The 16,390-nt window shown below is 35.3% G+C and overlaps 1 protein-coding gene across 1 annotated transcript; it reads left to right on the plus strand.

Annotated features, from left to right (window-relative positions):
- Positions 1–4,991: 4,991 nt before the first annotated feature.
- Positions 4,992–12,359, plus strand: LOC127741398 (uncharacterized). The gene is made up of 2 exons (XM_052253637.1): positions 4,992–5,584; positions 11,397–12,359. Exon 2 carries the CDS (start codon positions 11,419–11,421, stop codon positions 11,995–11,997), a length of 579 nt encoding a protein of 192 aa, XP_052109597.1. The 5' UTR covers positions 4,992–5,584; positions 11,397–11,418; the 3' UTR covers positions 11,998–12,359.
- Positions 12,360–16,390: the final 4,031 nt, after the last annotated feature.

Here is a 16,390-nt window from a genome sequence, read left to right on the forward strand (position 1 = left end):
TAGTTTTAGTAGTTATACACCTGAGATATTTTAATATTATTTTAATCCACCTCCAAGCCAACCAATCACAACTCTTCCTACGCCCTCAAGACATCCAAGGCTGTCTCATTCTCCCTTTTGCTTTGGTTTCAAGGAAACTTGCTTAAACATGTATTTTCTTGGTGTTCTTCCTTAGGAATCATGTTTAACTTGACTTGTGAGCCAAGAAACGTTAATTTTCAGCACGTTTAAGGTGAGAAATCCGTTCCTAACATGATGAGTGAGATTTATTCAGCTAAGGATTTGTGGATTTAAAGTTGTTCTTAATGTGATTTAGGAGGAAAAAGTGCTTAAAGACCACCTGAGAGTACAACCGAATTTGGAGCAACAAAACCAGGTAAGGTTTGACAAAATTAATCTTGATCAATTGTGTTTGAGTTGTGTGATTATGATATGGTTTGGCTGTGCTTGAAATAGATGGTTTATATGAGTGATTCTTGTTGAAAATTTGATGAAATTTAATGAAATTCAAGCTATGAATTTGTGTTCTTGAGTGCAGCTAGAAATTGAAACCCTAGACCTCAAATTGGGGTTTAATTTTTGTTATAATCAAGTGGAAAAGATGGGGTTTTAGTGGCTGGGAATTTATTATGAATTATGGTAAATATTGATTACTGAAAAGATTAAAAAACGGGTAAAAACAGAAAAAGAATCTGAAGAATTTATGAAGAACATGAAGAACACCTTGAATGTGGTGAAGAACAATGAAAAACAGGCCTTCGATCTTAAAAAGGGCAAAGAAGTAAAATTTTTGGTGTTTCGGGGGTTATTTTGTAATTTCTGAAAGTTAGGGTGGTTAAAGTAGAAATATTAAAAGTTACGGGTGGTAAAAAGTGAATTTTAAAGGTTAAAGGTTAAAGTAAAGTTAATTTTCGAAAATATATTAATAAAATAATAAATAATAATAAAATATTAAATAATAATATTTAATTAAAAATAATATTTTAATAAAAATAATAAAATAATGCGAAAAAGACAGTTTTCTGTAAAAGCTTTAGAAAGACAACTTTAAGTGCAGAATCTCATAATTACTTTCATAAAACACTTAGGGAGTGGTAAGAACATATTAGTGAGGCAAAGATAAAAGAAAGATAAAAAGTTGAAGAAAAGATAAAACTAAAGAAAAGTATGTAAGGTTTTAATAACAGAAAAACAGACAGAAATTAGTGAACGAACTAGGGCAACATAGTTAGTCCTTGAGTTGCGACTAGGGTTAGGTATTGTATGAAAAGTTAAACTGTTTCAGTATAGACTTAATGAACCTATACTTGGAACAGGCTAACTATTCATACCGAAATTTACATAAGTCTTAAATACATACGTTAAACAGGGAAATAAGAGCATAGTAAAGAGACTAAGAGCAGAGCAGAGTAAAGAGATACAGAGAACAGAGTAACCAGAATAGAGAAAAGAGATCAAGAGAAAAGAGTAATTTGATAAAGAGAAATGGTTTGAGTTAAGATGTTGTAAAAGTAAAAACTGTAAAGTTTGTACAAAAGTGAAAGATGTAAAGTTTGTATAGGATGATTGAACAAAGAAAGAGAGAGGTATTGTATATGAATATGTAACTAGAGATGAATAACGAGAATGATAACTTATGATGATAATTACACTTATTCTTTTGAGGAAAGGTATTTAGTTTATGAAATTGTTGGCAAGGACATGGGTTTTGTCCCGCTTGCGTATTTATGATTATAAAAGAGAATAAAAAGTAGAGGACCTGTTGAAGGGTCATTTGTTGTTTGAGGCAACCCAAGAGAGGTGTTTATTCATTTGTTGCGCTAAGGCAACGCCGGATATACTTGTATGATGATCTACTACGTGAAGGCAGTCAGATAGATAGTGGTGCGACTACAGAGAACGCTTTCCTGCGGTACAGATCCATATTTTATTTCTGTAAGGCAGAGGGGTTATTTCCTGCTACAGAGTACCGTGACCACCTGTTCCATTTCTGTAGTGGCAGAGGGGTTATTTCCTGTATACAGAAGGTGGTTCGGCATACATTCCTGCAGTGGCAGATGTGTTATTTCCTGCGTGCAGTGGACCCTGTGGTGGCAGAGGTGTTATTTCCTGTACACAGGGGTATAGCCAATAGGAAAGCCATATCCGGCTGGTAATGCTGGGTTACGTCGGGAGCGGGTAGAAACCGACAGATGAGCTCATTACCTGCACTAGGGCTAGACATGCATCATACTTGGTTGCGCATTTACTCCTGTGTACAGGAAATAACCCCTCTGCCACCACAGGGTCCACTGCACGCAGGAAATAGCACATCTGCCACTGCAGGGATGTACGCTGACACACCTTCTGTATACAGGAAATAACTCCTCTGCCACTACAGAAATGGAACAGGTGGTCACGGTACTTCTGTAGCAGGAAATAACCCCTCTGCCTTACAGAATTAAAATATGGATCTGTACCGCAGGAAAACATTCTCAGTGGTCGCACCACCATCTATCTGACTGCCCTCACGCAGCAGATCATCACACAAATATCTCAGGAGTTGCCATAATGCAACAAATGAATAAACACATCTCTTGGGTCGCCTCAAGCAACAAATGACCTTTCAACAGGTCCTCTGCTTTTTATTCTCTTTTATAATCATAAATACGCAAGCGGGACAAAACCCACGCCCTTGCCAATAATTTCATAAATTGAATATCTTTCCTCAAAAGAATCAGTGTAATTATCATCATAAGTTATCATTCTTATTATTCATCTCTAGTTACATATTCTTATACAATATCTTTCTCTTTCTTTATTCAATCATGCTGTACAAACCTTATGACTTCCACTTTTGCAACCTCTTAACTCAACCCAATTTTAAAATCATTTTCTAGTTTAATTTTCTTTCAAAAGACTCAAGGAAATCGTTTATTTTAGATTCGCTAAATACTTTTCAAAACATCACCCTCTTACTAAAAGTAACCATATAAAACTCTTTTTTAAGTTTACTAACTTCCCAAAGACTCAAAAACTGTCTCTCTTTACCATTCAAATTCAAATATTATATATATTCATTAAACTTCTAAAAAGTAATCCTTTATTTCAAACCCCAAGCATAACTCTCTTCATATTGAATAAATCTCAAAACATAACTTCTTTTATAAATAATTCAAACTTGAACATAAACGTTGGTAATTCAAATTCAAAATAGTATAATTCTTTTCTTACCTAAATAAAATTGTTTTCATAATAAATTCAGCCCATACATAATACTTTAATCAATATATAAAACTTAAATAACATAACTTTCCAAATTCAAACCTTCTAAAATAACTTTTTCAAGTAAAACCTCAGATTTTACAAAATTTTGGCAGCACCTCCCCTAAAACTCGGGCTTAGCCACCCTTACGGGTTCCCTCTTTCTCAACAAATCACAGCCCTTTTTCAGCAGTTGCCACAATAATATATATTCTCAACAACATTTGATAATAGTATAGAAAATCTATTTCTTAAATTCCAACACAACTTGGCAGCCTGATTTTCATTTTGTTTTTAAAATATCAAATGAATTCGGAATCACGCAAACTTTATATTCATGCGACCGTCTCGAATTAAGCTTTCTATTAAATCAAAATTCATAATTTTTCGCTGACTCTAGCTTCAAGAATATAAGCAAAACCGTGATTGCTCTGCAGTGTTTCAAAACCAGAAAACAGCAGCAGCATACAACATTCAAAATTTCATATAAAATCCAAATTAAATCCAACTACCTTCAAAATTAATGTGGTTAAACATAACTCATCCAAATTTCTTTCTCAATTGGTTCCAGGGTCATACCATTTTTAATGAAGGAGTTACGTAGCTTGGAAGTTAGGTAATTTTCTGCAGAATTCTGTTTTACAAATTATTGAACACAACCTCTTCCAAGTTCCATAACTCACTTATTAAAACATGGAAAACCCTGAAATTTGAATCATATATACTAAACATACTTAACTTTCACCTCCAATTGGTTGCATCTCAATATCAATCCAGATTTAAAAATTATAAAGCCTCAAAGATACTGACTTAGAAAACAAAACCTGACTTTTACTGCATAAAACATCTTTCTTTGAAAATCCAAAACATTAAAACCACAACTCTAACAATTCTAAATTTTTATGAAATTAAAGTATTAGGACCAAAGTTTCATTTAAAATTGGTTCCATTTCAAAATTCAAAATGCAGAATTTCCATTAAAGAAATCAAGTTGCTGCTGTGTTAAATGCTCAGCAGAAAAACTAGATTTGACATCCATGATTCAAAAATTCACCATAAATCATAAACTTAGTGAAAAAGCCTCAAATTCAGCAGTCCAGTTCCCTATATTCCCAAGCTCAATCCGGACTTGGTCTCACACAATTCCGATAATCACAGAAAATGTTATAGCTTTTCAAAGTGTCCGGTTTCTTTTAAACATAATGCAGAAAATCAAGTTTTACACTTTAACTTTGAAAAATCATAACTAGTTCTATAATTAATTCAAACTTCTCAAAATTGAGTCTCAACAACAACTTTTATTATACTTTACTCAGCATTTACTCTATTACCCTTTCGATTATCGTTGAATAACTGATTCACTTCCAAAGTCACTTTTAATTTCAAAAATCAGATTTTCAGCAACTAGTTCAACATTTTAAGATTCAATCTTCCAATTATTCCTTAAGCCCAACTTCAATTAATCACTAACTAAACCCATTACAATAAACCAACTCAACAGCAATAGTTTCAATTTGACCCATTAAAATACCAAAATCACAATAATCTCTCATCAAACAATTTATAATTCAATCTCACAAAATCAACAAAATTCAACCAAAGTTCCAATAAAAAATCTCAATCATTTCCAATCATAATTTCAGCCACACAACTCAACTAATTCAGTATAATCATGTAGAGTCAGAACTTTTCAACAATTCCATCCATATCATAGAAAATAATATCAATTACAACCTCAAACACTCACAACGAAGCCCAAAGACATTCACAGCCTTAACCTGAGTTCAATAATCCAAATTTCACAATCTCAAACTAAGCTTATTTCTATCAATTAGTCTCTCATAACAACAAAACCAATTACATTCGCAGCAGCAATCCAAACTAAATTCATTATCTATTCAACAGCTGTTCACTAAGCCGCCGCTGGAGGAGGAAGGCCCGCCAATTCTGCCTCTGCTTCTAGTTTCTGGAATCTGAGAAAAAGCCACTGCCACTGCTGGAACCGTTGGTTTTGTTGCTCTGTCCTTGCTTTAGATCCACTCTGAAGCGTTACCATCGCTGTTTGGCTGACACTGAGGCTTTTCACTGCCACCGGAGCTACCCAGGACCACCGCTGTGGCTGCTATGGGAACAAAGCGGGTGCCAAAACCTAACAGAGTGCCGTTATTGTCGATTAGAGATGCCAAAACCACTACTGCTGCTGTTTGGCTGAAGCTGAGACCTTTCACCATCACTGGAGCTGCCCAGAATCATCATGGTAGCTGCTAAGAGAGCAGAACGGATGTTAGAACTGCCAACGGAGCTGCTGGGTTTCGTGATTTCCGCGAGTTTCGACTTTGAGGTAGGGGATTTAACGTTTTTAATTTAGAATGCCTAGAAAGTTATTGGATAAGTGCAAATGGTTAACAATGGTTAAGAATTTCTTAATTAACATGAATGACCTGAAATGCATTTGAAATTTGTTAGTTGTTGTGAAATTGTTAGTTGTTGTGAATATTTTGAGCTGTGATTGGAAATAAATGTGGTTGTGAATAATGATTAGTTTAGTGTAATTTATCAAATTGATATATGCTAGGTTAACTATTGAAAAGTTGTCGTAATGATAATTGATGAACTGAGTTAGATTTGTGTTTGGTTTGGGATTATTGTGATGATGGTTGAGGTTGTGAAATTTGGAGTAAGTTTAATGATGTTTTAGTGTTTCAATTGGATTGTTGAATTCAGGTTAAGGCTGTGAATGTCTTTGGGCTTCGTTGTGAGTGTTTGAAGTTGTAATTGATATTGTTTTCTCTGATATGGATGGAATTGTTGAAAAGTTCTGACTCTACGTGATTATACTGAATTAGTTGAGTTGTGTGGCTGAAATTATGATTGGAAATGATTGAGATTTTTGATTGGAACTTTGGTTGAATTTTGTTGATTTTGTGAGATTGAATTATAAATTGTTTGATGAGAGATTATTGTGATTTTGGTATTTTGATGGGTCAAATTGAAACTATTGCTGTTGAGTTGGTTTATTGTAATGGGTTTAGTTAGTAATTAATTGAAGTTGGGCTTAAGGAATAATTGGAAGATTGAATCTTAAAATGTTGAACTAGTTGCTGAAAATCTGATTTTTGAAATTAAAAGTGACTTTGGAAGTGAATCAGTTATTCAACGATAATCGAAATGGTAATAGAGTAAATGCTGAGTAAAGTATAATAAAAGTTGTTGTTGAGACTCAATTTTGAGAAGTTTGAATTAATTATAGAACTAGTTATGATTTTTCAAAGTTAAAGTGTAAAACTTGATTTTCTGCATTATGTTTAAAAGAAGCCGGACACTTTGAAAAGCTATAACTATTTCTGTGATTATCGGAATTGTGTGGGACCAAGTCCGGATTGAGCTTGGGAATATAGGAAACTGGACTGCTGAATTTGAGACTTTTTCACTAAGTTTATGATTTATGGTGAATTTTTGAATCATGGATGTCAAATCTGGTTTTTCTGCTGAGCATTTAACACAGCAGCAACTTGATTTCTTTAATGGAAATTCTGCATTTTGAATTTTGAAATGGAACCAATTTTAAATGAAACTTTGGTCCTAATACTTTATTTTCATAAAAATTTAGAATTGTTAGAGTTGTGGTTTTAATGTTTTGGATTTTCAAAGAAAGATGTTTTATGCAATAAAAGTCAGGCTTTGTTTTCGAAGTCAGTAATTTTGAGGTTTTATAATTTTTAAATCTGGAATGGTATTGAGATGCGACCAATTGGATGTGAAAATTAAGTATGTTTAGCATATGTGACTTAAATTTCAGGGCTATCCATGTTTTAATGAGTAAGTTATGGGACTTGGAAGAAGATAAGTTCATTAACTTTTAAAGCAGAATTCTGCAGAAAATTAGTCAGTTTCTAGGTTATATAACTTCATCAAAAATGATATTGACCTGAAACCAATTGGAAAAGACACTTGGATGAGTGTAGTTGAACTGTATTAATTTTCAAAGTCATTGGATTTAACTTGGATTTTATATTGAATTTTGAATATTACATGCTGCTGCTGTTTTTCTGGTTTTACGCACTGCAGAGCAGTCTCGATTTTTCCTTTATTCCTAAGGTTAGAGAAACCAGAAAATTACGATCTTTAGTTTGTTAGAAAGCTTATTTCAAGATGGACGCCTGGACATAAAGTTTGCGTAATTCCGAGTTCATTTGCTATATTAAAAACAGAAAAGAAGATAGGGTGTTGAGAATGCTTGAGTGATAGTTATGAGTTCATAAAATTAAAGATGAACCTTAGTATTATATGGCTGATTCAATGTTGGAATTTGCTTGTTTCTAAATTGAATTGATATTGGAAAGGTTGAAAAGAGTTTGGTAGATTGTTTGGTTGGGACCCGTAAGGGTGGCTAAGTCCTATACACGACACTCCCAGGGCCTGGCCCATACAAAAAGCCGCTAAACTGTCACCCAGGCTAGCCTAACCACTATATAGCTCCTAGCTCTCGGGTGTACTAACACAAGTGAGAGAGTATCTATCCAATAATGTTAGACTAGAGTGTCATCAAAAGAATGCCCCTTCCGCAGTCAAACTATATCTACTCGTGGCCGTTCGGAGAATCGCCGTGAGGCTCGTCCATCTCCTCATCCTGCTCTATCTCTATCTCAGGATCCTCCGCAATTCCTCCCTGCGATATAACATGTCCCAAAAATGCCACCTTCTTTGTCCAGAACTCGCACTTTGATAGTTTAGCATATAACTTTCGAGTCCTTAGTATCTGCAATACCGTCCTTAGATGCTCTTCATGCTCTCTTTCTGTCTTCGAATAGATGAGAATGTCGTCTATGAAGACTACTACGAACTGATCAAGGTACGGACGGAAAATACGATTCATGTAATCCATGAAAATCGCAGGAGCATTAGTTAGTCCAAACGACATAACCGTATACTCATAGTGACCATATCGAGTTCTAAATGCAGTGTTCGGTATATCTGATTCTTTCACTCGAATCTGGTGATAGCCCGATCGCAAATCAATCTTCGAAAACACAGTTGCACCTTTTAACTGGTCCATCAAATCATCTAATTTCGATATGATTAGTTAGCCTGCCCCAAGTATAGATTCATTAAGTCTATACTGAAACAGTTTAACTTTTCATATAATACCTAACCCTATTCGCAAATCAAGAACTAACTATGTTGCCCTAGTTTATTCACTAGTCTCTGTCTGTTTTTCTGTTGTTAAAATTTTACAGACTTTTTCTTCGATTTTTATCTTTTCTTCAACTTTTTATCTTTTCTTTATCTTTGCCTCACTAATATGTTCTTACCACACCCTAAGTGATTTATGAAGGTAATTATAAGATTCTGCACTTAAAGTTGTCTTTCTAAAGCTTTTACAGAAAACTGCCTGTTCCGCATTATTTTATTATTTTTATTAAAATATTATTTTTAATTAAATATTATTATTTAATATTTTATTATTATTTATTATTTTATTATTAATTTTCGAAAATTAACTTACCTTTTACCTTTAACCTTTAAAATTCACTTTTTACCACCCGTAACTTTTAATATTTCTACTTTAACCACCCTAACTTTCAGAAATTACTAAACAACCCCTTAAACACCAAAAATTTTACTTCCTTGCCCTTTTTAAGATATAGTCTGCAAAGCGGGCAAATTGCTTATCCTGTTCCGCTTGGCGGAGTTTCTGAGGATAAGGCATCTTGGCTTTATACTCTTCAACCTTAGTTGTTGCAGGTTTATATCCTACAGAAGTGGTTGGAGAAGCCTGCTTAAGGGGGTTGTTATCAGCACTTGCAAGTGTCTGACCCCTTTGTGGCGTTTGAAAACACATATTTTCCTCCTAAGCACTTTTTCCTCCTAAATCACATCAAGAAAACACATATTTAACCATGTTTCCTTGAAACCGAATCAAAAGAGAGATGGTGCAGCCAACTCACCTTGATTCCAGCCTTAATAAGTCATATGATCATGTGGAGAAAGAAGAGAGGATCATTTTGGTCGGACTAGAATTTTGATTTGATTTTTAGTTCAGCAGAAATCAAGCTTTGAAGATTTGGAACTAAGAACTTTTCTCTCTTTTTTCTTTTAATGATTTTCGGCCACAATGAGCAAATGAGCCAGCCTTGGGGGTTTTGGGGGTGTAGGGTGAGTTGTGATTGGTTGGCTTGGAGGTGGATTAAAATAATATTAAAATATCTCAGGTGTATAACTACTAAAACTAGGTGTATCGGAACACTTGCAAAAACATCTCTAAAAATGATTTTCTGAGCTACTAGCATAAATGACACTAGTAACATATTTATTATATTAATAATAATATATGTCATACAAAAGATTTCAAATAAAACTCACATACAAATCCTATCCCTTTGTATAAAATAAAAATGTTAAGCAATAAGAGCGAGGGAACTTCTATGGAAGTAACTTAACTCATAAGTAAATTCTATAATATCTCGCAGCTTCAAACGGAGTCTTCGAACCTGTGTCACTGAAAGGGTGGAAGATTTTGGGGTGAGAACAAACCACACGTTCTCAGTAGGAAATGGGATTGCCGTAAAAGTAATGTTTAACATGCAAATAATTAACATACTCAAGGAAACTATATTTTTAACAAACCTTTTTGAAGATACTTTTGGTTTTACTTTAGCTAATTAATTACCTCCTTCAAAAATATAAGCTTAGAACAAATTCCAAAATATAAAACTAGTCACATAAAGTCTTTCTCAACCACACGATTAATTTTCAATCACAACGTCAATTCTTACTCATCATCATACATTCACCAACTAATAGCACAAGCAAGAGATTCAATTCAACACACAAACAAGTCACAGCAAGGCAAACAGCACAATCACAGGGAAGTACAACGAGCAAGCCCAATCAAATGCAAATGCACAAACAAGGATGATGCATCTCTAGCCCTAGTGCAGGTAATGAGCTCATCTGTCGGTTACTAACCCGCTCCCGACATTATCCAGCAACCTCTGTCTGGATAAGGCTTTCCTATTGGCTATACCCCTGTGTACAGGAAATAACCCTTCTGCCACCACAGGGTCCACTGCACGCAGGAAATAACACATCTGCCACTGCAGGGATGTACGCCGACACACCTTCTGTATACAGGAAATAACTCCTCTGCCACTACAGAAATACCCTTGCCAATAATTTCATAAACTGAATATCTTTCCTCAAAAGAATCAGTGTAATTATCATCATAAGTTATCATTCTCATTATTCATTTCTAGTTACATATTCTTACACAATATCTCTCTCTTTCTTTATTCAATCATGTTGTACAAACCTTACGACTTCCACTTTTCCAACCTCTTAACTCAAACCAATTTTAAAACCACTTTCTAGTTTAATTTTCTTTCAAAAGACTCAAGGAAATCGTTTATTTTAGATTCGCTAAATACTTTTCAAAACATCACCCTCTTACTAAAAGTAACCATATAAAACTCTTTTTCAAGTTTACTAACTTCCCAAAGACTCAAAAACTGTCTCTCTTTACCATTCAAATTCAAATATTATATATATTCATTAAACTTCTAAAAAGTAATCCTTTATTTCAAACCCCAAGCATAACTCTCTTCATATTGAATAAATCTCAAAACATAACTTCTTTTATAAATAATTCAAACTTGAACATAAACCTTGGTAATTCAAATTCAAAATAGTATAATTCTTTTCTTACCTAAATAAAATTGTTTTCATAATAAATTCAGCCCATACATAATACTTTAATCAATAGATAAAACTTAAATAACATAACTTTCCAAATTCAAACCTTCTAAAATAACTTTTTCAAGTAAAACCTCAGATTCTTGTCTGCGCATTACTCTCTGTTGCATTCCTACTTGTGTTTGATCAATTTCTTTATGTTTGTTTGCTTGAGTGCTATGTCTATGCTTTATTTATGTTTGTCTGCTTGAGTGCTATGTGTGTGCTTTATTTCCTTGTGTTCTTCTGTTTGTGTTCTGTTGTCTCTACTTTCTATTTCTATCTTTATCTTCTGTTTACTGTTTCGTTATATTATGTTATTTGTCTGCTAATCGACCCCAAATAAATGAACGTAACTAATAACCCCGACCCTACTAAGGACTCCCCAGTTCTTACCCTTTCTCTCCCTTCCTCCCCCTCAGATGGAGACGGGCGTGATCTTCTATGAGTTCGAGGACCCTTACGTCTACGAGGATCTGGTACATCACAGTTACTTCATCATGGGATTGGAGCCTCGTATTAGACGATATGCGTTACCTAATCGAGCCTTTCAACATCCTCTGTCTAGCCCGCATTTTGACCCTGATGCTCCTTACGACTTTTCCCTTATCCTGGTTACATCCTGACGCACCTGTACATCCTTTTCCTGATGATCCCGAGCACCCTATACCAGCTCAACCTTTGAATGAGGTGGAACCTGAGCCTATCATTCCTGATGAGCCCGAGTTAGCTGGTGACTACGTACCTGTGATACCACCAGAGTGGGACTTTCCTCCTGAGCTGATCCCTGACTTTCCACAGCCTGATGAGCCGGCACTACCAGACGGTGGGGTAGCTCCTATATACGCGAACGGACCTGTGCTCGCGAATGGTTTTGTACATAGTGACAGCAGTGTTTCTGGTGGATCTAAGGGTATAGTTGTAGCTGCGGATGATGAGGAGGAGCAGGATCCTGAGATAGAGATAGAGCAGGATGAGGAGATAGACGAGCCTCACGGCGATTCTCCGAACGGCCACGAGTAGATATAGTTTGACTGCGGAAGGGGCATTCTTTTGATGACACTCTAGTCTAACATTATCGGATAGATAGTCTCTCATTTGTGTTAGTACACCCGAGAGCTAGGAGATATATAGTGGTTAGGCTAGCCTGGGTGCCAGTTTAGCGGCTTTTTGTATGGGCCAGGCCCTGGGAGTGTCGTGTAAATATTAGCTACGTATGATGACGAGGATGTAAACTGACTTGATCTTGTGTAAACGCTACATGTTTTGTTATTGTGTACATGATGTATATTATCTGTTGTGTTTCTATGTTTCTTAGGTAACTGAAATTTTGAGGGCAAAATTTTCTTTTAGGAGGGTAGAATGTAACAACCCTGATTTTCGTGTACGCGAGATATTTTCTAAAGGCACGGAATCCTCCGGAAGATCAGTAAAGGGAACACCTCTGTTATATCATCAAGCATCTCAATCCTCATTATCATTATGTCATACTTAATTTAGAACCTCTTTTGAGGCAAACTTGACAACACAATCACGAGAAACCTAGTTTTTGAACCGTATCGGTTAGGAGTTTTGATTCTAGTTTTCGTAAATAGTCTTAGTTTGACGAACCGGACTCGATTAATGATAGAAGAGAGATAATAGTATAATATTAGAATTATATTATTATTAGAAAATGCTTGAATGATATTATAAGGTTACCTGGTCTGTTTTAGTTAAAAACAGAAAATCGGTTTAACCGGGTTTACGGTTTACTGGTGCAGCTTAGCACCAGCACTCTCTGATGACTTTAGCAATGCTAAGGCCTCATTATACATGTTCTATTCTCATAATAAATATGTTACTAGTGTCATTTTTTCTAGTAGCTCATAAAATAATTTTTAGAGATGTTTTTGCAAGTGTTCCGATACATCTAGTTTTAGTAGTTATACACCTGAGATATTTTAATATTATTTTAATCCACCTTCAAGCCAACCAATCACAACTCACCCTACACCCTCAAAACCCCCAAGGCTGTCTCATTTGCTCATTGTGGCCGAAAATCACCAAGAGAAAAAGGAGAGAGAGTTCTTGGTTCATAAATCTTCAAAGCTTGATTTCTTTTGAACTAAAACTCAAATCAAAACTCCGATTTCACCAAAATGATCCTCTCTTCTTCCTCTACATAACCATATAACATATCAAGGCTGGAAATAAGGTGAGATGGATGTCTCCCTCCCTCTTCAATTCGATTTTCAAGGAAAAACATGCAAAACATGTGTTTTCTTGATGTTTTTCCTTAGGAATCATGCTTAACTTGACTTGAGGGCCAAGAAACGTTAATTTCCAGCAAGTCTAAGGTAAGATATCTCTTCCTAACGTGCTGAGGGAGATTTGGTCAGTTGAGAGTTTGTGGATTTAAAGTTGTTCTTAATGTGATTTAGGAGGAAAAAGTGCTAAAGGACCACCTGAAAGCCTAACTGAATTAGGAGCAGCAAAACCAGGTACGGTTTGACAAAATTAATCTTGATTGATTGTGTTTGAGTTGTGTGATGAAATTAATCTTGAATATTTGTGTTTGAGTTGTGTGAATGTTGTATGATTTGGCTGTGCTAAAAAGTGGTTGCATATATGATTGATTCTTGGTGAAAATTTGGTGAAATTTTGATGAAATTTGATGAAATTCAAGCTATGAATGTGTTTTCTTGTGGCTGCTGGAAAACGAAATCCTAGGCCCTAAATTGGGGTTCAATTTGTGTTAAAATCATGTAGAAAATATGGGGTTTTATTGGCTGGGAATTTATTTTGAATTTTGGTAAAAATCGGTTGCTGAAAAGACTGAAAAACGGGTAAAAACAAAGAAAGAATTTGAAGAATTTACGAAGAACACGAAGAAAACTTTGAGTGTGGTGAAGAACAATGAAGAACACCTTTTTGATTCATAAAAGGGCAAAGAAGTAATTAATTTGGTGTTTGGGGGTTATTTGGTAATTTCTGAAAGTTAGGGTGGTTAAAGTAGAAATATTAAAAGTTACCGGGGTAAAAAGTTAATTTTAAAGGTTAAAAGGTAAAGGCAAGGTAATTTTTCAGAATCTCATAATTACTTTCATAAAACACTTAGGGAGTGGTAAGAACATATTAGTGAGGCAAAGATAAAAGAAAGATAAAAGGTTGAAGAAAAGATAAAACTAAAGAAAAGTCTGTAAGGTTTTAATAACAGAAAAACAGACAGAAATTAGTGAACGAACTAGGGCAACATAGTTATCCTTGAGTTGCGACTAGGGTTAGGTATTGTATGAAAAGTTAAACTATTTCAGTATAGACTTAATGAACCTATACTTGGGACAGGCGACCTATTCATACCGAGATTTACATAAGCTTTAAATACATATGTTAAGCAGAGAAAAGAGTAACCAGAGCAGAGTAAAGAGATACAGAGAACAGAGTAACCAGAATAGAGAAAAGAGATCAAGAGAAAAAAGTAATTTGATAAAGAGAAATGGTTTGAGTTAAGATGTTGTAAAAGTAAAAACTGTAAAGTTTGTACAAGATGAATGAACAAAGAAAGAGAGAGGTATTGTATATGAATATGTAACTAGAGATGAATAACGAGAATGATAACTTATGATGATAATTACACTGATTCTTTTGAGGAAAGGTATGAAATTGAGTCCCTCTAAACTACTAGAGCGAGGGAAAGTACGGTCTAAGTCTTCAAAACTCAAGTCAGGTGGAACGTCATCAGAAGATTGAACATTATCTGCTACTCCTCTGCACGATCAGACTTTTCCATAGGATGCCTCTCTGGTACCTCATGAAGTAGCCACACAATAGGAATCTCGTACACAGGATTTAGGTTAAAGTGCGCATACGAACACGGTGCAGACGTTTGCTGGTCTCACAGTATATACATATAATCAGAGAATGAGATTCACCCTAGACTTAGAATCCTCTTTGCAGAACCATCATCAACAAACTACGGTAAGGTACTCTTACTTCCATCTGAAGGGGGAACGGAGAGAGAAGGGGTAAGAACTGGGGAGTTCTTAGTAGGGTCGGGGTTATTAGTTAAGTTCATTAATTCCATGTTGTTTAGCAGATAAATAGCAGAATATCGAGAAGCAGTGGACAGAAGAAGCAGATAACTAGAGAAAACAGAGAAAATAGAAAGCAAAACACAAACAAGAGAATACAAGAAAATAAAACACAGACACAGTGAATAGAATACAAACAAAGAAAGCATGTATTCAAACAACAACCATAACAGAGTAAATGCGCAACCAAGTATGATGCATGTCTAGCCCTAGTGCAGGTAATGAGCTCATCTGTCGGTTTCTACCCGCTCCCGACGTAACCCAGCATTACCAGCCGGATATGGCTTTCCTGTTGGCTATACCCCTGTGTACAGGAAATAACCCCTCTGCCACCACAGGGTCCACTGCACGTAGGAAATAACACATCTGCCACTGCAGGAATGTATGCCGAACCACCTTCTGTATACAGGAAATAACCCCTCTGCCACTACAGAAATGGAACAGGTGGTCACGGTACTCTGTAGCAGGAAATAACCCCTCTACCTTACAGAAATAAAATATGGATATGTACTGCAGGAAAGCGTTCTCTGTAGTCGCACCACTATCTATCTGACTGCCTTCACGCAGTAGATCATCATACAAGTATATCCGGCGTTGCCTTAGCGCAACAAATGAATAAACACATCTCTTGGGTTGCCTCAAACAACAAATGACCCTTCAACAGGTCCTCTACTTTTTATTCTCTTTTATAATCATAAATACGCAAGCGGGACAAAACCCACGTCCTTGCCAACAATTTCATAAACTAAATACCTTTCCTCAAAAGAATCAGTGTAATTATCATCATAAGTTATCATTCTCGTTATTCATCTCTAGTTACATATTCATATACAATACCTCTCTCTTTCTTTGTTCAATCATCTTGTACAAACTTTACAGTTTTTACTTTTACAACATCTTAACTCAAACCATTTCTCTTTATCAAATTACTCTTTTCTCTTGATCTCTTTTCTCTATTCTGGTTACTCTGTTCTCTGTATCTCTTTACTCTGCTCTGGTTACTCTTTTCTCTGCTTAACGTATGTATTTAAAGCTTATGTAAATCTCGGTATGAATAGGTCGCCTGTCCCAAGTATAGGTTCATTAAGTCTATACTGAAACAGTTTAACTTTTCATACAATACCTAACCCTAGTCGCAACTCAAGGACTAATATCAAACAAAGCCATTCTTTAAATCTGGAAGTACGCGCCGTTTAATCTTATCACTTACGGGAACTGTAGCAGTAAGACCCTTGTTGTTGTGCAGTAAGGCTAATTTAACGATGTTCTTGAAGGTGATATGATCCAAATGTAAGAACTCCGGGTGGCTATGGATTTAAAGATTGTTAAAAAAAAGAGTTATA

The sequence above is a fragment of the Arachis duranensis genome, chromosome 9, assembly GCF_000817695.3.
Source record: "Arachis duranensis cultivar V14167 chromosome 9, aradu.V14167.gnm2.J7QH, whole genome shotgun sequence".
Lineage (NCBI taxonomy): Eukaryota > Viridiplantae > Streptophyta > Magnoliopsida > Fabales > Fabaceae > Arachis > Arachis duranensis.

What these genes read in the sequence shown, in the direction of transcription:
- LOC127741398 (XM_052253637.1), top strand. Translation starts at nt 11,419, where the DNA reads ATGAGTTCGAGGACCCTTACGTCTACGAGGATCTGGTACATCACAGTT.